Source organism: Rhinopithecus roxellana, chromosome 10 (assembly GCF_007565055.1).
Source record: "Rhinopithecus roxellana isolate Shanxi Qingling chromosome 10, ASM756505v1, whole genome shotgun sequence".
NCBI lineage: Eukaryota > Metazoa > Chordata > Mammalia > Primates > Cercopithecidae > Rhinopithecus > Rhinopithecus roxellana.
The window spans coordinates 91,956,782-91,983,699 of record NC_044558.1 but is presented as its reverse complement, the minus strand read 5'-3'; the positions used below and the strand labels follow the sequence as shown (position 1 = coordinate 91,983,699).

Genomic DNA, 26,918 nt, shown 5'->3' with positions numbered 1-26,918 from the left:
AATTTGGGATTTAGGAGGTGCTGAGGATACAGGGTGTGACAGAACATGCAGGTATAGACATTAACTACAGTTCTGCAGTGTCCAGACCTGTGTGCCTTCAGGCCAGGCACCAGGCTGCTCTGGGTCTTGCTTTGTGCTACAGTAAAATGGGAACAACACTGTTCTTCAGGCAGCCGTGAGCCTGAAATGAGACTGAGTTATGTAAAAGCACCCGGTATCACTCTCTGCACATGGTAGGTCCATGACAAAGCTCTCTTACCCTCTTTCTTTCCTTTTCCCCCGGCTTGATCTTTATAAGAACTTACATGATTGCCTTTTCAGACCCGCAGTGCTTTGAAGCACCCAGTTAGGAATATCTGGCTTCAGACCACACAGGGCTCCAGGGCCGACTGCACACCTGTGGTTAAGCATGGGGCCTGGAGCACATCAGCCAGCTTTTCTGAGCCCCGGCTTCCTTCCTTGTTGGGTGACAGTGAAGATGAACCGAGTTAACACTCACACAGTGTCCAGCATCTATTAGATGCTCCATTAAATTCTAATCATCATTCTGATGATTAGGTTCTTATTTATGTTCATTTTTTCACCCCACAAATGGTCACTGAGCGCCTCCTCTCTGTGCTAGATATGGGACCCAGGCAGGGTGGGTACCCCCCGAGGATAAAGTGTCACATGGAGACACACGTGAGCACCTGATGGCAGGTTGTGGCATTTGAGGAGGACGAGGGGAGGGGCATGACAAGGGAATCATGAGAAGGAGGGGTGTGGGGGAAAAGCTGCATCTTTGACACTCTGGCCGGGAGGCAGCGGGGGCCGGGGTCAGTGGGTGCTGCTGGGACCAGGGTTCCAGCAAGCAGGCTGCTTCCCTGCCCCCCGTGAGGGTGGGAGGGTGACTGTTTGCTAGAGGCCAGCGACCCATGGGGACAGCCACCCATCTCTGCCGGAAGAGCACTTCTCTGGGCGCTCTGCTCATAGATCTCCCGCCCCAGCCCAGTCTGGCTTGGGCAGGCGGGGGAAGGCGCCACTGCCAGCCACTCACCATGCTGGTCATGTCTGCACTCCCAGCTCTGGAGGTGAAAGGTAGAAACGCTAACCACAGCCCATCAGTCCTCCCCAGCTGGAATAAGACAACACGGGAAGCAGAGCCACGCTCCCGGCCAAATAAAAGCCTGTTTGCCTGGCCTCCCTGGCTGTGAGTGCTGTAAAACAGAGGGTTCTGCGCACGGATTTCTTCCATACCATTATATTCTCTCGGCTGCGCTCGCAGGTACTGTGGCCTGCCGCGGCCCTGAAAGCTTCTCGATGCCGTGACCCTGCTGGTTTGTAACACGCTCGGGAAGAAAAGGACACAGCCAGTGGTGGACTTTCCTCTTTCTTCCCTCCTTGCTCTCTCTTTACAAACTCCCACATGCAAGGCAGTGAAGAATAGCACTTTACCTACCACGGGGCTGCTGCGCTGGAGATGAGAAACCTGATTCTTGGCCGGCAAGGAAGGGAGGGAGGTGTGGGACAGCGGGCAGGGGCAGGAAGAGGACAGGGGAGACAGGGAGGGCAGTTTGGTGGAAAAACGTCTGTCTTGCTATTCCCTTTTGAAAGCATCTCTGTCTGGTGTCAAGGTCTTTGCCTACTCAGGCCAACTTTTACAATGACTTTCAAAGCCCTGTCCTTCGCTGTTCAATTTGACAGGTGTTTTGCAAGCATCAACTTGCAAGGAAAAATATAATGCCCTGCCATTATACAGGGACAATGGATAAAACGAAGGCTTCCGCTTGGTGGGGAGGGGATGCGGGGTTTATAACAAGCTTCTTTTGGCTGCCAATAAGGAACCTGGATAAGCAGAGAGCTGGAGACTGGGTGTGGAGCATGAGTTCTTGTAACTTCCTTGGAAGGCAGGACATTACGGTTGCTGCTTGAGCAGCAATGAGTCCTCCTCTTCCTCATGGCACCTGGGCACTAATAAGCTCCTACTAGGCGCCAGGCTCTGTGCTATGCCTTGGAGACAAGGAAGAACAGGTGGCATCTGTGGTTAGATGTAAACATCCTACCCCAAGCAATGCTTATGTGTCAGGCATACCTGTCCTCTTCCTTACCCCACCCCCAAACACACACATCCCAAGCAATGCTTATGTGTCAGGCATACACACCCTCCTACTTACTACACACACACACACGTCCCAAGCAATGCTTATGTGTCAGGCATACCCATTCTCCTACTTACTACATACAAAGACACACACACACACACACACACATACGTGCTACTGCCCAGGCTTACAAACACCAGGGCTCGTCTCTGTCTCGGTCCTTTGCCCAGAGAGCATCCTTCTTAGTCTGGCCTGACGGGAATGCAAGGAAAGTGGGAGTGTTTTTGGCAACTTAGAAAAGGAAGAGTGAGTGCCCCGAAGGACAATGAGGCCCCTCGACAATCCTATTTGTTGACTGCACGTGATGTGCCAGGAGCTGTGCACCATCATCTTCTTTACAGGCATCCCTCCCTTTGAGCCCCACAATTTCCCTAATGAGGTGGGCGCTGTGGCCCCATCGTACCAATGACAGAGCTGAGGCAGAGCGACTTGCCTGAGGTTACAGAACGGGTATGAGAACACATTCGGGTAAAATGCAAGGGGCAGATGCTCAGATCAGCTGATATAAAGGGTCAGTACACCAGGATGGTGGAAAACACAGGTTTGAATCCTGGTTCTGTGGTCGGTAGCTGGGTGCCCTTGGGCAAGTTACTTGCCCTCTCTGTGCTTTAGTTTTCTCATCTCTAAAACAGAGGATTGCGACAGTACAGTAAATTGACAGGTTCATAGGTTCTTGGAAATCTCGCAACTTTCAGTGAAAAGATGTATAACAAACTCAATGTTACCATAGGCTAATGGATGTAAACAAGAGCTAAACTCCTACACACGAATGTATTTCTAATAACAAAAACATCACCAAACTTCTGAATAAAGACACCAAAACTTCTAAATATTAAACACTGAAATAAATGTGAGCACTATATACGTTTAAGACAGATTAATAAAAACAAGGAAGATAATGATTTACCCAACGATTCCAGTTCAGGGCTGCAGGTGGCCAGAGCCTCTCCTGGTAGCTCAGGACACTGGGAGGGCACCCACCCCGGGGGGTAGGGCACCCATCACACACATAACTGCACTGACCCACTCTGGGACCACTGAGACGTGCCAATTCACCTAGCGTGCATGGCTTTAGTGTGCATGTGGGAGGAAACCACAGGACCTGGAGAAAACCCACATGGGGCGAACACACAAACTCCACAGGGTGAGCACGCAAACTCCACGGGGAGAGCATGCAAACTCCACGGGAAGAACACGCAAACTGCACACAGACAGTGGCCCTGGATGGGAAGCCATTTTTTTCTTATTAATTATGATAAAATGATGTTATCTGAGGACCTGTGTTTACCTCCCAGGATTCTGCAGGACTCGTACCCATGAAAACTTGCAGATAGTACCTGGCTGTCAAGTAAGGCTTGACACATGAAGATTGCTAGTTACAGTAATGATAATAATAATTGGTATTATTTAGCTTGAACTACAAATTGAACGTTCTGCTATGACCTCGGTGCCTCAGGGACCCAGGGGAGATGAGGCCAGTCTTGGGAGTTGGGAAACTGAGTTCAGGGGCAGGGGCACTCCAGGGTAATGCACGCTGGTGGCACCGACCACATCAGGGCTTCGGCTGGTGCCAAAGCTCCACTCTATCTGCTCTGGCCACCTCCCACTGTCCCTGAGTGCAGCTTACAGGCCAAGGTGTCACCGGCATCTTCCTGCCAGGCCCTGCTGAATGGTTAGGACACCTGCCTTTCATTCTGCGGCCCACATTCTGCAGGGAGCTCTTTGTTGCGGCCTCAGAGCTCGGCAGCCTCCACCTGAGATCTGAGTGCCTTCCTGGCAGAGTTCAGGGCCGAGGCCAGAGCCAGGGGAGGGAACTGGGCACGGACACCACCTGCCCTTGGGGTCTGCCAGGGCCCTGGGAGCTCTGAACAATGCGGATTTTGACACAAATGAACTGGGTATTTTTCTCTATGGGAAAAGGGCACAGGGTGGGCAGAAGGGTCTGGCCAGGAGGGCAGGAGGCCGGCGGGCCTATTCTGAACATTTGAGGCTGCTGTGGGCACCTCCTGTGTCCTAGAGACATCAATCAGACAACGGGTAACTCAGTGGGCGAGAGAGACTGACGTCTCCAGCATGCCTGCTCTGTGCTGGACATACTCCAGGCATCACCTCACTTTCCCAATCCAGTGTCACACTCCCAGGGGAGGACGGATAGAGAGGTAAACCTGAATATTGCCCAAGTTTAACCATTCACTACTACCATGTGACCTTGGGCAAGGTGCTTCATCTCTGTGTGCCTCAGTTCCCTCATCTGTAGAATGGGGAGATGAATGGCATCTCACTCACAGGGGTGGTGTGTGAATGACATGAGACCCCTCACAGCAAGGGATTTAGAAGAGTTCCTGGTCCCCAGTAAGGAAAGCTGCTACTATGGCTTTTGTTACTTCCCTGATCACTGTCAAATCAATTCCAGAAGGGGTACCCCTGTTAACAACATCTTTCAAATGAGAAGACAGAAGCCCACAGCGTGGAGCGACTTGCCCCAGGACAATGGCCTGGGACTTGCCCTGGGACACACAGACAGAATGCAGAATCCGGGTCTTGCTGACTCCAAAGTTGATGCTCTTTTTCCTAAGCTGGTGGTTCCTAAACCTTTTGGGGCCCATGGCCTCCTAGAAAATCTGATGAAAACAAAAGATTCTCTTGCCAGACACACACATAGACACAATCACAATCACCAGGCGTTCCCAGTCCCTCTGAGGCCAGCCATACTGGACGAGAACGTTCCATGGATTCTTAGTTAAAAAACAATCCCCATCTTACATCTTGCTGTATTCTAGAGTGTGTTCTTCTGTTTTCAAGGGATTATCATGTTTCTTTGGAAAACAGTGCTGAAAAATGCCATGAGGAATTCAGACTCTTTGGCTCCAAACTCTCAGGCCACTTCCTGGTCCACACAGGTGAGGCCAGCAGGGAGGTCTGACACTCCGCTGTGCTTGGTCCTGACCCCTGTGGATGGGTCATATCCAGGACCATATCAGCATCCTCTCCAACCTGGGCACCGTTTCTCAGGGCTGCTCCTGCCCCCAGGAAAACACAACCCCTACCCCTGGCAACATGCCCTGCCATGTACGTAGGTCACCATACATGCTGGACATTCTCTGTCTGGTCCCTCCACATCCATCCTGTGTTCTGCTCCATCCCCGGAAGGCTGACCCTATTGAATGTGTCACAGGGACAATCTGGGCCTGTGGCCGACAGGTGGGATGGCCTGATGGGAGGCTGCGGCCGGAGAGCAGAGGGCCGCAGGAGAGAGCGCTGCAGCTGTTCTGTCCCTAGCCCCTTCTTCATGCTTTGCTGCTGTCCTCTGGCACTGTCCCTCTACACTGCAGTGCCCACTGGTAGCTGCTCCTAGGCTCCTGTCCTCACTGGACACCAGGAACATCACTTCCTCCCCCTGCCCTTTCAGCCCCTGGGGTGGTAAGAGCTCTGAAGCTGCTCCCCTCTGGGAGCCCCAGCATCCTGCTGCTCCTTTGGCACTGCCTATACCCCTGTAAGCTGCCATTGCATGACAGGCTCTTTCTACGAGGCTCCTGTGCGAATTCTCTTCCCTCCTGGGGCCTCGGCCCATCTCCCGTGGCACTGGGGGAGGGTCCCTTAGTGTTCATCTTTTGACACTCTTGGGGAGCCCAGAGCTGATGTCCCCTTCCAGAACCTGGGAGGGCAGTGTTTTTCCAGAGGGACTCAGAGGGGTGGAAACACGTGGCTCTGACACTCAAGCCCGCCCTCAGGGGCCTTATCTCATCTATGCATGTCAGCTTCCTCATCTGTACAATGGGAACAACGAAACACGCACACGACAGGGCCTTCCACAAGCATATGCCGTGCCAATTCTGAAGGGCCAGCAGCGCTTGTCATTATGATTCGTTATTCATTCTCTCAATTTCTGAAGCAACCCTGCAGATCTTCGGTTCATGGTCTGGATGAGTCAGTCAGTAAACACTCACATACCTCAGGTTAATGAGGGCCTGGGACTTTCTTTTTCTTTTTTTTTGAGACAGAGTGTCGATCTGCCACCTAGGCTGGAGTGCAGTGGTGTGATCTTGGCTCACTGCAACCTCCACCTCCTGGGTTCAAGTGATTCTCCTGCTTCAGCCTCCCAAGTAGCTGGGACTATAGGCATGTACCTCCCAGTCCGGCTATTTATTTTGTATTTTAAGTAGAGATGAGGTTTCACCATGTTGGTCAGGACGGTCTCAAATTCCTGACCTCAAGTGATCCACCCACCTCGGCCTCACAAAGTGCTGGGATTACAGGCCTGAGCCACTGCGCCTGGCCAGTAGTTTTTTTCTGTGACGTTTGCTAGTATAACATAGTTGGGGCCAGTGAGTGGGGTGGGAGGCTCTAGAGCCGGTCTGGAGTTCAAGTCCGAGCTCTGCCACTTTCTCGCTTAGACACAGCACTGCCTACAGCTGCTACAGTTGCTGTGAGCACTGAGATGATGCCGGTGCGAGGACAGCTCCCTGATGCACACGGTAAGTGATTAATAAACACTACTCGTCATAAATCACTGCAGTGTTTGGCAAGCCTCAGTTCTCTCATCTGTGAAATGGGGCTAATAGTGCCCATCTCATAGAGCTGCTGGGGAGTGAATCGGAAGATGTAGGCAAATGAAGAACTGTCATTGTTACTGTTATCATTCTATCTGCCCCTGTCTGGTCTTGGCCTGGCTGGTAAGTGGTTGTGGAGACAGCCAATCCCACAGAAATGCCGCCAGCCAAGTCCTTCCACTGTGGCGAGGCAATAGTGCTGTCTTTGGAACTCAATTTATTGAAGGGGGTTTCTCTCTAAGGCAGGGCAGAACAGCTGAGCCTGCACTCCTCAGCTGGCCCCGGGGGTGGGGGATGGGGGTGACGGGGGAGGTGGGCCCCCATCTCCGCTCTGGGGAGAGTCCCTTACACAAACATTTGCCGACGGGAGCATTTGGGCTTGTCAATGGTTGTCGATAAGGACAGGCTCTCTTTCTGCACATCAGGATTTGGGGCTTATTGAGTTGTAAGCTTGCAACTGTGTATTTAGCCTTCATTTCTCTGGTTCCACATTTGTCTAGGCTCAAATATTCCCCAGCCTGAGACTGGGAGCCTGGCATGTGCCAGGTACTGTGCCGGGCACGGAGGACCCAGGGAAGAACTGATCACTAACAGAGATGAGCATGACACAGCCTCCCCGTGGGGGAGGCACGGGTCCAGAGAGGATAACAAATCATAAAGAAATAAGTTACAGCATGGCAAGAAAGCACAGTGACAGAAGAGGAGAGTAGAGGATGGAGAAATTACTGATACTTGTGGAGGGGGAGGGAATAGGGAAGGCTTCCTGGAGGAGGTGTCATTCTATCTGGGTTTTGAAGGCATTTACCAGGCTAAAAAAAAAAAAAAAAAAGAGTGAGGGGCAAGGCATTCTAAGCAGGGGGAACAGCGTGTGCAAAGGCACCTAATCCTGCCTGGAGTCTGGGGAACAATGAACTCTGTGGGAGGTGCAGTGGGAGGAAGGAGAGGTCTGGGAAGACCATGGGTGTGGGCAGGAGGCAGTGTTCTGAAGGGTGTGGCAGCTGGGCTAGAATCAAGGGGCTTCCCTGCTATCTCTGGAGTTCCATGTCCACTTGTGGGGGATGCAGTCCTGCTGCATTGCTGAGACGCTGCTTCTCAGAAGCCCAGTCGTTTCACCCTAAGGAAGACCAGTGCCCCCACTGGAAGGCTCCCATCTGCATAAGAGAAACTGTTCCCAAGGTGCTGCCTGGTTTGGCAACAGAGCTGCACTGGTCAGGAGAGGGAACAATCACTCCTGGCTCCAGGTTCCACGTCTATACAGAGAAGTGGGGTTGGGGGATGCTGGCAGCAAACACCCCCAGTCTGCACCCAGGTGACACCCGAGGCCCTGAGCTGCCCCACAGGGAAGGGATGGATGAGGCCACAATGATGGCTCCAGCCAGGAAAGCACCTGAGACCTGGGACCCAGGCGACAATGAGGTGGGGAGGAATGCGGCGGTGTGCCAGGAAGACCTCAGAGCACCACAGGTAGCACTACAGACAGGACTGTTCCCCATGACGGAGCCTGGCTTTTCTGGGCATGCAAAAGGCAGAGAAGCTCCCCAGCTGGGTGACCCACCGCCAAGTAAGCGGGATCCAAACGGATTAGAGTTAGGGTTAGGGTTAGGGTTAGGCAACCGCCGTTTTGCTGCCGGGCCCAGGCCACAGTGGAAGCACTTCTGCGATGGGAGGCGGAGGTGTGGAGATGGGGATCAAGGTCAGGTACCCCTTGATATCCCAAGTTTGGAGGGTGTGTACCGGACAGCAAAGGGCACCTGCCACACCTTCCATGTGCCTAGGGTGGAGTGATTCTTGAGGCTGTCTCAACCTCTCCTCACCTGACTCAACACAACCTCTTGGAGAAGAGGAGGCCCTGCCGACCTCATCTGCTCCCTCTCTCCTCCCCTCAGCTCCAGCCATGCCGGCCTCCCTGTTTCTCACACACATCGAGCTTGCTCCAACCTTGGGGTCTCCCTGCCCCTGGCCTCCTGCTTAGGCAGCCCTTTCTTGGGTACAGATGTCACCTCTGCAGTGAGGTCTGTCTAGCCCACATTCTGATGAGGAATGTGTCCCAGCCTTTTCCACCTGAGCCTAGGACCCTGCTTGGTTACTGTCACATGGGTACATGAGGGCACAGCAGGTGCTCAGTATTTTCTGGCCACCACCTGAATAGTCACTGAGGCCACATGACACCACCAAGGTGGGTAAGACGGGAGTGAGACCTGTGGGCATCAGCCCTCCAGCAGGGAGTGGATGATCCTCCACCGGGGTCATGGAGGCAAGTGATCAGCAAGAGTGTGGTCCCCAGGGCTGGCCACCAGGAAGGCCGTGAGCATCCCTGCCCCGTGAACACTGGAATCTGAACACAGAGCACTGTGAGGACAGGGCCAGCAGCTGCGAGCTGTGGCCTGGTAACCTGGCAGGCAGGGAGCGGATAAACACTCGGACCTCTGTCTCTTCCTACCAAGGTGCCCAGTGACCCAACCTGACTGCAACCCAAAAGGGCACAGAACCCAGATGCTTTCACACAGGCCAGCCACCCAGCAGGGAGTGCCCAAGAAAGGTGGAGAGCAGGTCTGGAGGGGCTGTGGGAGGATACCCAGCAGGAGGTGCTTGGCAGCCCTTGTGCCCATAGCCTGCTGGGTAAGGGCAGTTCTCCCAGATGCCCCACCTCTTGTGTTCCCCATGAATCAGCTCAAAAGACCGTCCTGCTCCTACCGTGAAAGTGCGCGGCCGTCTTCCGCCTTAGGGCCTGCAGGGTCACCTCGGAGTCGGCCCACTCCAGCACCAGCCTCCGGCCGTACAAGTGGGTGCTGTGACACAGGGCATTGAAGGCTCTCTGCAGAGGGACAAGACATGAAACTGCACATCAGCTGGATCAGCGCGGCAGACACTCCACTCTGCCCGCCAGCTGCCTGCCCGCGTCTCAGATGCCAAAGCCCAGGTTCTGGCCCCGTGACATCTGATCTCCAGAGAGGGTTTGGGGAGCAGTTGGGTGCATCTATTTAATTAGTGGGTTGCGTTCCCAGGGAGAAAGCTGCAAGTGACTGAGCAGTCAATATATCCGCCGTCTGGGCTGTAATTGGTGCCTGGGCCGAGGCAGCCGTCTATTTGCTGCGTGTCATCCGATCTGTGGAGGGCGACCCCATTAGTGGGCTCGCCTCCCACCCGGCTGTCTGCATGGCGGCCACTTGAGAAAGCCGAGCCCTGGCTGGCCGCCAGATGACAAGCATGCAGGCCTCTGGGTGTCACTGGGTGCCGCTCTCCTTCGCTGCCCTGGTGACTCTGTCCCCCACGCTGTTCGGAGGGCCCTTTCCGCCTCTGCTGCCAGTGCCCTTTGCCTCCTCGCTGGTTCCCCGAGCCCTGCACTCCCAGCTCCCACCCCCAGCTCAGCAGCCTGGGTCCTGGCACAGGCTGTTCCCGGTCACTCTTTGCTCTTCCCGACTCCCACATGCTGCCTGGTTCCTCTTCCTGCTTTTCAGCAGCTATACTGAGATAGAATCCACATACTGTATACACTGCTTGTCTGAAGACAATTCAATGGGTTTTAGTATAATCACAGAGCTGTGCGAAATGTCACCAAATCAATTTTAGAATGTTTTCATCACCCCCAAAGGAAACCCCACACCCCTTAGCTAGCAGTCCCCCAGCCCTTAGCAACCACCAGTCTGCTTTCTGTCTCTATGGATTTGCATATTCTGGACATTTCATAGGAATGGAATCATGTGGTAGTGATCAGTACCGTCTTAAACATCGCTAGGTCTCAAGTTCAATGGCACTGCACAGGAGCACGCTGAGCTGATGGGCTCATCCCCAAACACTCCCATGGCACAGTCTGAGGTCACTCTGCTCAGGAAGGACAGACCCTGCAGGTCCTAACTTGAAGATCTTGGGCAAGTTAAAGAAATCTGCCTTGACTCTGTTTCCTTACCTATAAAACAAGGATGTTCATATATGCCAATCTCAGGGGTTCTAGGGACAAAAACGAGTCAACACAGTGTCTAGAACAGTATGGGCACACCATCATTACTCAAGCATTGGCAGTGGAGAGCAACAGTGGCTAAGAAGGCCTTTTGCTTTGCTTCTGGGTTGCAGAGAGCACCAGTTGGTACAAGCAGAGGAGGGGTTTGCTGCTCTTGTTTCTTTTTGCTCTTGTTTCTTTTACGCCGTGAGGAATTATATCACTGGAAGGGTCTGGATGGGAACCCATCCAACTGTGCTCCTTATCTACAATGTAGCTCTTACGGTTGGACCATGTCCAGCAAGAGGGGTCATGTTGAGTCCTAACCCCCTGTACTTCAGAATGTGACCTTATTTGGAAATAGGTAGTTGCAGATGTAATCAGTCGAGACGAGGTCATACTGGAAAATGAAAGGCCCTGAGCCAATGACTAGTGTCACTGGATGGCCATGTGAAGACAGAAACACAGGGCGAATGCCGTGGGGAGATGGAGGCAGATACTGGGTGATGAGTCTACAAACCAAGGATGCCAGCTGTCCCCAGCAACCAGGGGAGAGGCACCAAACAGGATTTCCCTCGGAAGGAACCAATCCTGCCAGCACTTGATTTTGGACTTCCAGCCTCTAGAACCGTGAGACACATTTCTGGATTTTTAAAATGCTTTTTGAGGCAAGGTCTCACTCTGTCACTCAGGCTGGAGTGCAGTGGCATGATCACGGCTCACCGCATCCTCGAATTCCTGGGCTCAGGCAATTCTCCCACCTTGGCCTACCGAGTAGCTGGGACCACAGGCACATGCTACAATGCCTCACTAAATTTTTCACTTTTTGTAGAGATGGGGTCTCCTTACATTGCCCAGGCTGGTCTTGAACTCCTGAACTCTAGTGATCCTCCTGCCTCAGCTTCCCAAAGTCCTGGGATTACAGGCCTGAGCCACTGTACCCGGCCCATTTCTGTGGTTTGAAGCCATCCAGTCTGGGGTGTCTTGTTACAGTAGCACTAGGGAAAGGACGCAGTGCCCTTGGGTAATCACCTGCCACATCTTGAGCCTCAGTTTCCTCATCCATGTTGGGGCTGGCTATGGGACTTACACAAAATGTGCACAGAGGGCAGCACATAATATACATTCAATAAACAAATGAATCCGAAAAGACAAAAGGGAGGTGACTAGAACATGCGTCTTTTTAAAACCAGACATGTGGCCAAATTAAAGAAACGCTTTGTTCTCCTCTGTGCTGTTCTGAGAAGGACCAGGTGCAGAAAACTTTTTCTTTCCTTTTTTTTTTTTTTTAACTTTAATTTAAAAAACTATTTCTGACTGCCAGCAGAGCCTCTGCATTTTTTTCCATGTGGATATAAAAATGCATCTGGACTCCGAGCCGAAATGGCCCATTCAGAGCTTTAAAACACACGCGTTCTCAGCTGGCGAGGCAGAGAAACGGCTTGACTGGGGGAGCTGGGGTTTTAAGGCAGGGGAGAGGAATTGGTGGGGAGTCTGGCATAGCGGATGTTCCATCCTTGTGCCAGGGTCCCTGAGGAGCTGTGGTCCCGGGGACACGGTGGGGTGGGGGTGGCCAAGGGGATGCATCTGGTGAATGCTAGGCTGGAACTCTCAAGAAGGGAATAAGATCTCAGGAGGTAGGTCCGGGTGAGAGGCCCCAATCCCAGCCTCTCTGATTCCCACTGTTAGATTTCAATGTTTCTTTCTCTCCCTTAGAAGCCAGTTCTCCATTCCTGTACCACAGAAAGCCCTGGAGATCTCCATTCATTGCAGGAGTCACCAAAAATTCCCTCTCCTGGCTTCTTTGCGACATCACCTCTCACAAATCCTCCTCTCTTCCCTCTGCACTCCTCTGACACGTTACTGGCCTCTCTCTGGAAGAGCTCTTCACGGTAAGAGGGGAGGTGGCATGGCAGTTAGAGAGGGTGGGCTCTGCTGCTGGCCTGCCTTGGTTCAAATCCGTGCTCCACTGCTTACGAGCTGTGTGATCTCAGGCAAGCTGCTGAACTTCTCTCTCTGAGCCCGAGCTTCCTCATATGTAAAAGGAGGGCAGCAGCAAAGAGTAGTGAGAATTCAGAGAACTGTTAAGTCTGACACTTAGAACACTGCCTGGCACATAACATGTGTCACTTGAGATTGGCTGCTGTGATGATGATGTATGCTTCCACTTTTCATTATCAGGCTAAAGAGCGGGGACAAGGGAAGGTAAGACACAAAAGCTCTTTTGTATTTGAAGTTAGAGCACAATACGTGGTTCTCCAAAAATAGCAGAATTACCCTGCTGAGTTCTAGTCCCTGCAGGTTAATATGAAATCAGGTTGCGTTCCCGAGTTCCCACTGCCTGGGTGGCTGGAATATGGTGGCCTCAAACTGTCGCAGGCGGTGTGAGGATGGTGATTTGAGGCTAAAATTGGCCTCGGATAATCCAGAGTAATTGTGTTTCATTAAAAGGGCGTAACAAGAGCTTGTTGTATTTGACACATTCTAGGAGGCAAGGCGGGTGTGGAGGAGGAGGAAGATGCAGGCCCGGGCCTCAAGGGGCTTTCAGGTTGGCACAGGAAAGACTGTGAGGAGCTTGGAAGGTTCCAGCCATCACAGAGGGAAAAGTGCAAGCCAGAGAGGTTCACTAGCAGCTCCCTCCCTGGTCTCCGCCTACACGTGATCCCATTAAAACTTGACCTCCACCTTCTCGCAAGCGTTTTTCTAAACCTCAACTGCAGGCATGGTGCTCCTCTGCCAAAACAGCCCCCGGGCTTGTTCATTTCAGGAGACTGAGGAGTTACTAGACCTTCGCTCCTCTCCAAGTCTGTCTGATTTTCCTTTTGTGGCATCAAAGGTCTTTTTAGCATGGATTATCCTATCTCCCAGCTCCACAGAACTCCAAGCATATCACCTCAGCCCACTCCTGAGAACAGGTATTATTCTCTCATTTCAGTGACTGGGAAACTGAGGCACTGGCCAAGGTTTGTATGCAGGTCAACTTCCTTCTCCTTCTTCCTTTTGGCCTCTACATGTTGTCTCTGGGCCTCTTACACAGACGGCCCAGGGAGGGTTCTGCCCCTCCTGCACAGGCAACAGCCAGGCACCCTCCCTGTGCCCTGGACACCCGGCCTCCGTTTCCAGAACCTGCTCCCTGGCCCATAATGCCTTCTGTGTGCCAGTCTTCCTGACTCGACCTTGAACCCTGGAGGGAAGGCGCTCCATGCTTAAGATCCTCAGCCTGGTGCTGGGGCAGAGGCCACTCAATCAATGTTCACAAAGCACACTGTGGCGTCTCCTTCACTGGGGGTCTTGAGAACCATCTCCAGACTGGGGTAGATGGTTAGGCTGGTCCTAGCTGGGGACGGAGGGCTGGCTTAGATGTCCTGCCACAGTTCCCTTCAAACCCCTGCATTTTATAGACTACAAACGCAGCGGGGATAAGAGCGTGTCCCATTCTGAGAGAGCAGGTAGTCCCGAACCATCCAGATGAGTGGGACATTTGGCCTTTTGAAACGATACACAAATAATCTTGGGTATGGTTCTGCTCCCAACATGCCTGGCTCGGGGCTTTGCAGGACAGGAACAGTAACCTGCACCACTAGGGCTTGAGAGATCGCATGTCAGACCCCCAGCTGGTTTGCTGGAGAGGCCTGAAGATCCAGCACAGAACCCCGAGGATGCAGGAGTGCAGCAAAACGAACGTCACAGAAGAGAAGCCACTTCCATTCTTGGGAGTACTTCCTGCCATCATTGATGGCCAGGACTGGTTATTCCTGGCCCCCTCTCCCCTATCCTCTACACTTTGGGAGTCGACTCTGCACAGTGTGACCAGGGCTTCCTCGGCCTCTGGTATCTACTGAGGTGAAGCAAATGGGCAGCACTGCTGGGAGACTGGAGGGAAGAGGGGAAGAGGGAAGAGGGGAATAGGGAGGAGAGACGTTGGTGCTGCGTCCCTCCCCCTCCCCGCAGGGCTGTAGCTCCTGCTCAAGGTCTCTTCTCGGCAGCTCTAGCCCTGCCTTTCCTTCCAACCCTCCTCTTGGCCTAAGTGAGATGACAGTTCTGGGGGCTTTGCCATCCCTGGGGAGTCCCTTCTCCCTACCTATACCTCCATCAACACCTCTTCATTCACACCACTTGGGGGCGGGGGTAGGTTCTGTTTCCTGCCAGATCCCTGGGTGTCTCGCATGCCTTAGCCCTACTCAGAATTTGAGGCCCACCCAGGAAAGCTCTGGGCAGGTCTAGCCAGACTCCAGGGCTGCCCTCATGATCCAGCTCTCTGGCTCTGCTGTCCTGAAACCATAGCTCTTGGAGCTCCTCTGACTCAAGCCATGGACTCCAGGCATCAAGAGGCCTGGCCTCCTGCCGCCTTTTCTGAATTCCTTTAGAAGGCAATCTGCTAAGGTGGTGTGGGGTTGACAGCCGCAGGCTAGACTGTGGCCCGGCCTGGCGGCCTCTTTCAAGAACTGGGAAGGCACTGGAAAGCTGCCAATGCAGCGCTGGGCCTGACCTTTCTGCAGCTTCCCTGGAGACAGACCTCCTCTCACAGCAACAAAAGGCATTGCATGCCCTTGGCAGGACTCCCATCCCAAGGGGCTGCGAAGAACTGCCCAGGGCCACGGCTTCTGGGCAGAGCTGAGGACAGTATTCCTGTCTTTAGAAGACCAAGGCATTCTCCTGGCCCCTTCTGCTCCTCAGGGAGCTGTCTCTGGCAAAGCCAGAGGGCTGCATCTCTCAGCAGATGCTAAATCTGTCCAAACAGGGATAACACCAACCCCTCCCAAACCCGTTGTGCCCCCAACACCCAGAATAAGCGGCTGGCACTGTTGGGGGCTCTCTGCAGAGGTGGTCAAAGGGACTTCTGGGAGGAGGGTCTGCCTCCCTGGGGTGTTTTAATGCCATCACCCTGAGAGAGAGACAGATCCTTTCTCTATCTATCACTAGCTGCTTCTCTCCTCACAGGGGTAGCTGTCTGCTAGGCAGGAGTTTGCCCAGAGTAAGTCAAGCTCCCTGCACACTCTTGGGTGATTCCCATCCCAGTCCCTTCCCAGAAATGACACCACAGAGCTGAGGGTGAACTCCGAGGAGAGACATCCAGGGTCCGCTTCCAGGTGATGCTGTCTGAACTCTTCAGACAAAGAGGTACCTCTCTCTCTCACTCATTCACTCCTTAGCTCGCTCAGCTCGGTGTGATTCGACTCTAAGTCTCTGGGGAGCTGATTGTGAGGTAAACAAGAGACGAGGCAACACAGATGGGACACACTTTGGACCTCTGCCAATTTATAGCATCCCTGAGAGAGGAAAGAGAGCCACTAGGGAGAGGGGGCCAATGCCAGGGACCCAAGGGCACCAAGCCACAAGGCCATGGGCAGCATGCGCAGCTGAGGCTCTGAGCTCTCCCTCAGGCACAGACCTGGGCCTGCCACTTTCAATAAACTTCTCTAAGTTTTTACTTTTTCAGTTGTAAAATGGGGGTGCTTCAGTGTCTCAGAACTGCTGGGAAGCATAAATAAGACAGCAACTCTTCCTTTAGCCCAACGCCTGGCATAATGGGAAGGGCCTAATTCCTGGTACCTGTTGCTGGTGCCATTTGTGGTAAAGTTTTTTTTTTTTTTTTAATTTAAATTATTTTAGGCCAGGTGCGGTGCCTCATGCCTGTGATCCCAGCACTTTGCCAAGGCGGGGGGAATCATTTGAGGCCAGGAGTTCGAGACTAGCCTGGCCAACATGGAGAAACCCCGTCTCTACTAAAAATACAAAAATTAGCCAGGCATGGGGGTGCACGCCTGAGATCCTAGCTACTTGGGAGGCTGAGGCAGGAGAATCCCTTGAACCTAGGAGGTGGAGGTTACAGGGAGCAGAGAACGTGCCACTGCACTTCAGCCTGGGTGACAGAGCGAGATTGTCTAAAAAAAAAAAAAAAAAAAATTATTTTAAAGCTGTTAAAAGAGAGGAAGGCTGTCAACTTGGCTGGGAGTTTTACCTTTTCTTGATGACTAGTACTGTCTGCCTGATAAATATGAAATGAGGACGTCTGAACCTGAGTCCTTCTCACTCTCATCTCTGTAGGACTGTGCAGGCCTCAATCCACACAGAAGCTCCAGGGACACAATTAGCAGAGGGATCCGTCCTGGCACTGCATCTTGGCTACAAGGGCTGCTCACCTGCCAGTCTGAGGAGGGCAGCCTGTCCTGATCCCAGGTCTCAGCCCATACATATGTGTGCTGGCCGAGCCTACCTTGAAATGTAAGCTCGGGATCCAAACACACTTTCCATTCCTCCTGGGCTCTGCTGAAGAAAACTTGGCAAAAAGCCCACAATTACAACAGAGTCATGAGCACACACACGTCACATGCACACCTGAACAGAAAAGTGGAGACAAAACTCCAATTCCTGAATTTGCTTCCGGTTAACACTTTGGGACACACAGGACAATGGACACCTAGGTTTCAGGCTGCAGCACCTCTGATCCCCAGGGTCCCAGAGGAACACTCAGCCACCCTCACTTCTTTGGTGTCACGTGCCACAGCCTGTGTTAAATGCTTTGCACGCAACATTCTGCTTCGTCTTCACAAACGCCTCAAGGGGAGCCTTATTATTGCCTGTGTGGGGACGAGTCACTTGGGCTAGAGGGATCTGAAGTCCCTTGTCCAAGTTCGCACAGCTGCAAAGAGGCCGCTTGATGTCACAGGCCACACTAACCACCATGCGGCATGCTCCTCCTTCTCTGCACTCAGTTTAAGCAAACGTGTTGAATGCACGCCACTGACAATCTAATAGCGATTGTTTACTGTGCACACAACACGGCTCAGCACTGTGCTGGGCGCGCTGGGCACCCGGTGAGGAGGAATGCTATCCCTGCCTTAATGAGCTTTGTCCGGCTTGCTCATCATTGCTCCCTTTCACTACAGGTGCTGTTTTGGTGGAATCTGCCAGGTGAAGACAGTAGGTTCACAGAATATTCCTCGAGAGGCCCAGTGGGAGCCTCTCCTAAAACACTGGCCTCCCCCAGGCTGGGGAGGGCCTGGGCCACATATCCACATCCCTTCCACATCCCTTCCTCTACTCCCACCCTTGGCAGAGTGGAAAAGTGAGAAATGAGGAAGGAGACATTAACTGGTGCGACCCTACAATGAAAGCTGTGGTTGTTTACCACAGTGCGAACAGCTCTGCCTGCCAACGCCAACCACCATCGCGTCTCCCTACAGCCGGCTCCCCCCAAGTGTTTATTTAAGCCAACACATTGCTCTGCTAATTGGATAACATTCCATGTGAAAATAGACCTTTTAAAACAACAGCAGCGGCGGCAAATAAAAACAGCTGCAACTGCAAAAGTACAAAGGCACGGCAGGCCTGGGGAAGGGAAAAATTAAAGGCGCATTGCATGGGGAAAAATTAATATTCTGGCTTCTGGGCTGCAAGTCTATTCTTTGTGGTCTTCCCCTTCCGTGGTGCCCTTCCTTTCTTCCTCCAGGACCAGCCTGGTCTGGGTAAAGAGAGAGGAAGTGGCGGCTTCTAACTGGAATCCCAATGGCTATTGGTGGCCACGCAGCCAATGGGGATGAGTGCACCTGGTAGGGAGTCCCCAGTACAGTTGCCCAGGTGAAAGGCTGCTGCCTCCTCAGTGAGGCTACTCCTGGGGATTGGCAGGGTTGGAAGGCAGCATGGTAGTGTGCGCTAGTGGGGACAGCTCACTGAATGCCCACTCCTCCTCTGGGGGCTGGGAGGAGTTGATTTCATTCTGGACTTGTTCCCAAGAGACGTTCTAAGGGACAATCTCTTGGCCTTCCTCCAAAGTGTCCCTCTAATTCGAGAGTCCTTCTCCTTGGTGAGGTGTCAGGGCTGGGTGAGAGATGGTGGGCATGGTAGGGAGAAGAGGCGGTACCCACAGCCTGGTGTGGAGATACACAGAATTTCAGCAAATCAGTGAGTGAAGGGAGGAGGAATCCCTGGATACAGGCTTTGGAATTAGATTTTTCCCAGCTCTGCCAAGTACCGCTATATGATCTTGAGTAAGCAGCTTTGTCCCTTTGAGCCTTGGTTTCCCCAGCCATCAAATGGCTTCCTATCACCTATCTCCTAGAGTCCCGTGAGGATTAAAACTTATATATGCAAATGTCCTGCACTGCCTCTGCCAAAGACAGGCTTCCAGAAGTTGACAGTTTTTATCAACTCAAAGATATTGCCCTTTTAGAAACTTCCAGGTTGTGTGGTCCCCTGGTTGCGTGGCACTGATAACACAACTGACAGCCGTGTACACGGTGTAGACCCAGGCCTCCCAGGAGACCACTGACTTCCTATACCACCCCCATTCTCCTTCCTCCATCAACCTCTGTCCCCTGCTTCCCTCCACACATGGGGAAGGCTCTTGAGAAATGCCAGATCATCACACCTGGAGGTTTAGATAACACCAGCACTTTCAGAGGGACTGACATTTACTGCCTGGGACATCAGGGGGTGATAGAATGTCCTAGGTTGGGAGAATATGCCAGCTCATCGATCCTGCTTCCTCTGAGCAGGCCTCTGGTCACCAGGGCCCATGACGAGGGCAGATGGTCAGGACCCACCCCAGGTTCACCGGAGCAGCTCAGTAACAGACCAGGGTCTGGGCTTCCCATCAATTCATAGGGCTCTACGGTGGCTTCAGTGCTGGAGCTAAGCAAATGCTCAGCAAGACTGGGGAGGGAGACTAGATGCAAATCTCCCGCCTGATGCTGAGGCTGCCGCAGCTTGGGGTGGGGCAGTGCGAGTGCGGTGAATGTCACATACAAAGCCGGCACGTTCGTGGGAGCCTCTTGCTATTATCATCAGTTGCCTGGTTACTCTGAGCTCTGCCACAACAGCCTTCGAGGAGTCTCTTGCTAGGATTCTCTTTCCAGTTTGGGGGTATGTGTGCTTAACCCAGAAGGGGCTTGATGGATATCACAGAGCCCTCGAGGATATGCACAGTGGGACGTGGGTCTCATGGAGAAAGGTCAGACAACTCAGAACCCCTCAGTTCAGGGACAGTGGAGACGGCATGTGCTCAGGGCCACAGCAAGGACTGTGGTGTTGAGGGGATGCCTTAATTCTTCTATCCTCTGCCAGCAGGCAAATGGACTGATGGATGATGGGGAAAGAGCACTGTTCTGGGAGTCGAGATACCGGGGTTCAAGCCGCAGCACTGGCCCCTCCCAGAAACCATTCATTTCTCCATTCCTTTTCCAGCCTCAGCTTCTACAATGAGCTGAGCTGCCCCCTCTTTTCAACTTATCCCTCCCTTCTTTCCTCCCATCTGAGGATTGCTTGGGGTAGACCTCCTGGCTCAAGAGGCGGCCGATGCCAACGCAGGGGGCGACTATTTATCTTCATTGAGGGTGCCACGACAGGAAATGGGATCTGTGCCCTTGGCGGGGGATCTGAGTGGGTCAGGGTTGAAATGAACCCTGGGAAGGGTTTCTGAAGGAAGTCTCCTTCCCTAAGAGCTTTGACAGGGGGAGGATGCATGGGAGCTGGCCCTGAGAGGCTGGAATCATGGAGGCTCCTCTACCAGCCCTGGGTTCTCACTGAATTCCTTCTGCTGAGATAAAAAAGATCACCAGTGCTTTTGACTCCATGTCTCTGGCAGTACTGCTCTCCCTCTTCAAACTCACGCCCACCCTCGAGCTAACTAGATATTTACAATATTCAGAATCCTATTCACTAATATGCAGTGTGCACGATTCTGTGGGGCAGTGGAGAGTGCTAAATGTTCCACTCAGAAGACAATCAAGTTCTCCAGACAGACCTGGAGCCGGGGAGGGAGAAAGCAATGGCAGCTTCCCCGGGAAATAAAAAGAGCAAAGGGATCCTTGCAGGAAAGATATGCTTGTGATGGGCTCCTCCTTCCTGGAAGACCACCGCGTTCCGTGGCACAAGCCCCAGTGTGGGAGAGGGAAGAGTTGCTACAGGGATGGACGGGCCAGAAATAGCTGCCTGACAGGGAGAAGGGCCAATCCTTGAGAGGCTGTGAGTTGAGCCTGTGCTGTCCTCGGCTGCCCTTTCTCCTCCCGGAGCCCGGAGTAAAGGCAGGCAAGGGATGGAGGCGGAGGAGCTGCCACCTCCATAAATCACTAGAGGGCTGTGCTGGGCTTCAGAATGAACATCCGCAGCCGGGCCCGGGGGTGGCAAGCACGGGCTCCCTGGGTGCTAGGTGAACTTCCTCAATGGCACGCACTGCCCCGATTACCTGGGAGTCCACCTTCTGTCCTAATAAAGCTGACGAGCAAAACTGAGCCAACAGTGACATGTCAAAGGGCTCACGGCCCGCCCTGGTTGGACCCTCCATGTCCCAAGGGCTGTGTCAACCCGGCATGAACCCCTGGGTGCTGAAAGAGGGCTTCCAGTGAGGGGCTCCAGTGCCTTTGCGCTCTGCTCTCACCAACGGCTGGAATCCCCTCCACCTCTGACAAGCTGTACCTCAGAAAAGCAGTGAGCGTTTCCTGGAGGAGCACCCATTGGGCTTTAAAGGTTGGCATCACAAGAGGTCCAGTGGATGGGTGAGAAAAGAGGCCCAGTGGGTGGCTAAATAAGAAGGGGAAAACCCTTTCTTATTTCAGACCATCACCATTGCCATCAATGCCGCCTTCCACCTCCTCAGCACAGCCAACAGCCAGTACACAGCAGCCAGGCCCTGTTCTAAATCATCACCCCATTCAAACCTCACGATGACTCTATGAAAATATGGAAAACCCTATGACCATGTTATGAGGGGGGGAAACTGAGGCACACAGAAAGGATGTCACTTGCCCAAGGTCACATGGGAGATTCGTGGCAGCCCTGGGGTTCAAACTCAGGCAGTCTGGCTTTGAAGTTTGTGCTGTAACGACAAGCTCTCGCACTGGTCTTTGTAAGAGACATTTCTGAGGAGCAGAGAGTGAATCCCTCATTTCTCCTCCAAGCACAGCCTCCTACTGGAACTCTGATATAAGATAGGTGACAACACGTCTACACCATCACTGCCCAATCCCCTCAGACACCCAGAGCTCAGTGGAATGCAGTGGAGAAAAGATGCTGTCCTGTACTCTGTTCTGTCCACAGAGCATCACATGTGGGCATGAATCCATGGACCGAGGGTGGCTCTGAAGGCAACCAGGCTGGTGGCAATGAGAAGGAAATGGTGTACCAGTATCGAGTGCCCACCACATGCCAGGACCAAGTCAGTGTCTCCCATGCATCACCTGCTGTAACCCTGGGAGTGGGGCGCAGCCATCATTCCCGTTTCACAGATGAGAAAACTGTGGCACAGGGAAGGCCAGTGTGGGTTGAGCTGCCATGGGTGGGAGCTCTGAAAGGCAGGCCTCCGCTGCTGCCCTGAGCCAATGCAGGGCACCATGTGCCTGTCCCGCTGTGAGGGTGAGGGCTGTGACCTGCTGCATGCAAGGCGGGTTCCCTGCTGTCCCTGACGTGAGGCGAGGGAAAGGCTGCCAGCCAGGAGGAGAGAGGAGCAGATGTCCGGACAAATATGGCCATGTGTCAACAAAACAGGCACTTGAGCTCAAGACTCAGAGACAAAGGTGGCTGGCGAGGCTCTCTGAGGGTCCCAGTGCACCTTCTCTGCCTGTGTGTGTTCCCAGGGCCCACAAAGGCCGCAGCTGTGTCCCGGAGCTGCCACCTTTGGTTCTGCACAGCTGACCCACACCCTGGGTCTCTTGTGATGCCAGCCTGCTAAAGCCCAATGGCTGTGATTCCAGGAAATGTTCACTGTTCTTCTGAGGAACAGCTCGTCAGAGGTGGAGGGGATCCCAGCCATTAATGAGACCTCCCTGTCACTTTATTTTAGCCTTGAGGAACAGCGAGGCTGAGAGGGGACAGGTCGCCTGCAGGCAGAGCTCACGGAAGGCAGCCCACTGTGACAGCTCTGCCACCACCTTCCTTCTGGATTCTGACCTGGAGCTCAGTGCCACGAGGGCAGTGGCTTTGGGTACAGCCGGGCCCTTGTTCACACAGCCTCTGCCCCACATCGGCGGCTGGGCCCAGCACCCACTGCAGGAGCAAAGCCTGGCTGTGCTGCACTGAACCAATTTGGAGATGCTGCCTTGCTTCAAAAATAAAAGGTTCTCAAGGAGCCTGGAGGGATTTCGGTACACACGCTTCCATGCAGCTGCACCTGCCGGGGCTGCCCTCACAGACAACCAGCACAAAACAGAACCCCCGGCCATGAGCAGAAGAAAGGAAGGGAAAGATGCATTCCCTTGGCTGCTTCTTGGGTGCCTCTTACTCTCCTTTCCAAGTGCTCTGCCCTCTCCACACTGTTCTGTGTGGCATTTCCCATGCTGCCTACCCCAGGGGGCCACCTGAACTGAGGAATTTTCTTGATGACTTGGAGAGGCCTGGGAAACCCATTTGTTTCCCATCCCCAGTTTATGTCCCAGGTTCCTGCATACATGAAACAGGGGGAGGGAAGGGGGACACAGAAACTGCTCCTTCCTCCGAATACAAAACCCCCAGGATCTTCTCCAAGGATGTTGTACACATTAAGCAGAATCAAAGGCAAAAAAAGAACACCTGCATGAGGAGGTGACTCTGTGTGTGTTAGAGGCCTGGCTGCCTCTCCTATAACGGGTCCTGGAAAGGGGAGGCTGGGACAGGTGGCGAAGGGAGCCATGGTCTCACCTTCGCATCCTGCTTAGTGAGGAAGTCCACAAAGCCGAAGCCTCTGTGTGTGCCTGTCCCGGTCATCTTCTTTGGCAGGCGGACCGTCTTCAACTCCCCAAAGGTGCTAGAAACAAAAGGCAAGATACGGGGTTTAAGACTAGAGGCCTGCAAGGGAGGTCGGGAAGGCAGGACTGATTCTCACACGTAAATCCCTTTGGGTTATAAAAGACAAGTGCATGCAGGCACGCAGACGCTCGCACGTGTCAGCTCAGGGGCACGGGCAGCCTTCTCCTCCCAGGCCCGGGCCATCAGGCAGGGCAGGGAGGGAACAATCAGGCTGGAGATGTGAATGGAGAATTTTCAGTTCCTCTGCAACTAGCTAGAGACTCTCTGCCCCCATGGGGCCCCACTTCCCTGTGGGGTAACTATGCACTGGGGAGGACCCTGCCTAGTACACAAGTAGCCAGGCTCGGGTTGGGGGGCCTGGGCAGGTCAAGGGGGCGCTGCCCATGTGTGTGAGTCGGGGCTCTGGACATGGGACCAGCAGGGTTGCCTGACCTTTCCAAACTGCCTCTACGTCTGAGCTGAGCACACGGCGACCCCAGGCTGAGCAAATGGGATGGGGCCCCTTCTCCAGGACCTGGGACGTGGGACATGTGTTTCTTTAGCGCTCAAATGACACGCAGCGACTCTCTCTAAACCCTGCTTCCCCTCCCTCTGAGCTTTCATTTCGATATCTTCTAAGCCAAAGTCAGGCAAAGCTCTGGAGAAGAAAATGGCTTGGCTTCTCCTGACAGGGATCAAACTGGTAACCACAGCCTTGGACCATCCCCCCCAGTTCCCTCCTCTCCTCTCCTCCAGGTTAAACCTTTGGGAAATTGTAGGACAAAGGGATAGGGCTTTCTCAGGCCTCCTTGCCTCCCTGTCTCACTTCCTACCCCCCAATCTTTTCCTAATGTCCATTTATCAAATATATACATACAAATTGCTGCCGATAAATATTTAATGTGCACGGCATCTGAAGAGAGGTATTATTTTATTCGAAAATCTACACATACTTTCGGCCGCCTGGGCACACACACATACGCACGATGGTCTAGGATGCTTTGGGGCCAAAGACCGATTGGGTAAAAAACACAGTAAAGGCCGTAAGCTCTCGTGAAATGATATAAGCTAAATCCGAAGCGTTAACCCACAGCCCTGCCAGCATGACCAGGCATCTGCCAGCCCAATTTCTGAAGGCAGGACGGTGTGTAAATGCGGCATTATGAATCCTCAAAATGAATCTGCACGTCTCCTCGGAGCTCTCCCCAGCAGCTCTGCTCCCCCCTCCTGGTGCCTCCTCTATGTGGGCAACGAGAAACAGCAGAGAGGCACTGGTGACAAGGCCAGCCTCCCAGGGAGGGGAAGGAGCCAGGAATGTGGGGAGTGGAGCCTGGTCAGGTTTCCCTGCTGGAGGGGAGCCGGGACTGGGGACCAGAGGCTGGGCAGGTGGGGGACAAGGTGAGGTTGGAGAGCTGAGGAGTCAAGCCTGCAAACCCTGCTTCATTCTGCCACCTAAAGGCGGATGCATCCCATGACAGACACTGTCTCTCTTCCCTCCACCAAAGCCCCTCTGCCATGCTGGCTTTGAACAGGGAGGGCATGGCATGGACAAATTTTCTTGTAAGCTCATTCAGAAGAATGGTTCTTTGGGTCCAGGTCTTCAGAAGGCCACTGGGACCGCAGGGATGGCACATCCAGTGGCTAAGGGGCTGGAGCCTGAGAGCATTCAGAGCTGGTATGAGGCAACTGAGAGGCACAGGGAAGACCAGGCTGGCTGCTTTCTCAACACAGCCACAGACAGCCACTGGGTGAGCTGGTTCCTCCATCCCTGCCTTGGCCTCACCTAACTGCACTAGCCCCGAGATGTCTTTCCCAACCCCTCAAGGCTGGGGTGACTGCCACCATCCACAGTGTCACTGCTCACTGTGCTCCCCGACCAGGGGTCTGTGAGGTGCATGCTTGTTTACTTCTCTGCCTTCCCTGGCCGGGGCTAGGGCTCAGCTCTGCAAAAGTCCAGGCCTCATCTATCTTGCTCATCACTGGACCTGTGGCAGTGAGCCCAGTGTCTGGCTCAGGGTAGAAGCCTGAAGGTATTTTGGAATGAATGAACAAGCAAATGGTAGCCCTGGAAGGTAGACATTACCATGGGTAAATTACACCTACCCTCAGAGAGTGGTGATGAGGGTGAAATGAAATACACAGCACTAATGTGAACTACTGTTAGCCTTATCATTCCCATGTTACAGATGAAGAAACCGCAGCTCTGGGAGCCAGGGGTCCTTCCTCACAGGCAGCAGGGTTAGAATGTGAATCCAGGCATGTCTGACGTTATGCCTGAGCTCTCTTTCTGCTGCACAATGACTCAACCCCCCTGCATCATCTGGATGGGGACTGGCCACTTGCAAGAGCTGGGGCCTCTTTCTTCCTGAGTCTTGGTCAGGTCTGGGGTGAAGCAGGAAGACCCCATGCGGGGTGGCTAGGAATGCCTTGTGTAGACTCCCAGGGGTCCAGTGACTTCCCTAAGACCACCAGGCAAGGTGGGGGTAGACCAAGTTCCAGTTCCTTCTGCTCACACTGTGTGCAAACCCTCTACTTCTGCCCACAAGGGCTATAATCTCCTATCCCTTGATGGTCTCAATGACCTCTGCCCAGATTTCTGGTAAGCCAGACTCTGTGTGTGTGTGTGTGTGTGTGTGTGTGTGTGTGTGTGTGTGTGTGTGAAGGGGAGAAGGGGTCATGGGAGGGGGGTGGTGTGAGAGAGAGAGAGAGAGAGAAAGAGAGAGAGAGAGAGAAAGAGAGAGAGAGAGAAAGAGAGAGAGAGAGAGAGAGAGAGAGAAAGAGAGAGAGAGAGAGAAAGAGAGAGAGAGAGAGAGAGAGAGAGAGAGAGAGAGAGAGAGAGAGAGGGAGAGACTGTTGAGGTTAATTCCTCCCTCTCTGCAGCACATTGCAAGCTGTGGATGCTCTGTGCATTGTAAGCAGCTAAGGGTCCAGAGAAAGGCGAGAAAAATAATTAAAAGGTAGAGAAAAACGCCGTTGAGGAGAGGCTGCAGGAGCCATGCTTTCGTGGCCTGCAGAAGTGGCATTTGAGAGTGCAGCAGGGAAAGCCGGGACAGAAGGGCAGCCTGGATCTACCAGGAATCGTGGGCAGGGATCAGGGAGCTGGGAATCCCATCCCAGGCAGCTGAAGGGCCTTGGGGAGGTCCGGGTTGTGGTCGGGGGTTTCCAGGCAGACATCAGCATGACAAATGAAATGCCGCCTATGAAGACGAGAAGCTTCAGAAATCCTATTATTCTTCAGGGTCAGAGAAATGGCTACGGTGAGCAGGACAAGAGAGAACTGAAGTTTAAGGAGGAGCTGAAAGATCAGGGTTAGATCTTAGAAGGAACTTCCCAATGTCTGTGCACACTTCCTGAAATGCATGGATGAGGCTTCAAGACACCATCATGGCTGCCATCATCTCCACTACCAATGAGTGCCTGCAATATGCGGTCTTTTAAATACATCATCTCCGTGCCTCTGTTTTACAGATGGGAAAACCAAGGGCCAGAGAAGAAAAGCGACTTGCCCATGTCCCACGGACCCAGGAACTCAAAATCTGGGTCTTTTTCATCTGGGCTGCTTCTCTCAGCCCAAGAACAAAGCTGGACAGT

General features: G+C 53.3%; 1 protein-coding gene across 1 annotated transcript in view; it reads right to left on the bottom strand.

The window, feature by feature from the left end:
- The window catches only part of RBM19 (RNA binding motif protein 19), a 142,911-nt gene that overhangs the window by 12,934 nt on the left and 103,059 nt on the right, over positions 1 to 26,918 (bottom strand). Inside the window, exons 22-23 of the mRNA XM_010368771.2 lie at positions 23,241 to 23,346; positions 9,386 to 9,506 (exon numbers count right to left, since the gene is read on the bottom strand). Of these exons, the coding sequence (XP_010367073.2) occupies positions 9,386 to 9,506; positions 23,241 to 23,346 (227 nt within the window). The remainder of the gene's footprint in view (positions 1 to 9,385; positions 9,507 to 23,240; positions 23,347 to 26,918) is intronic.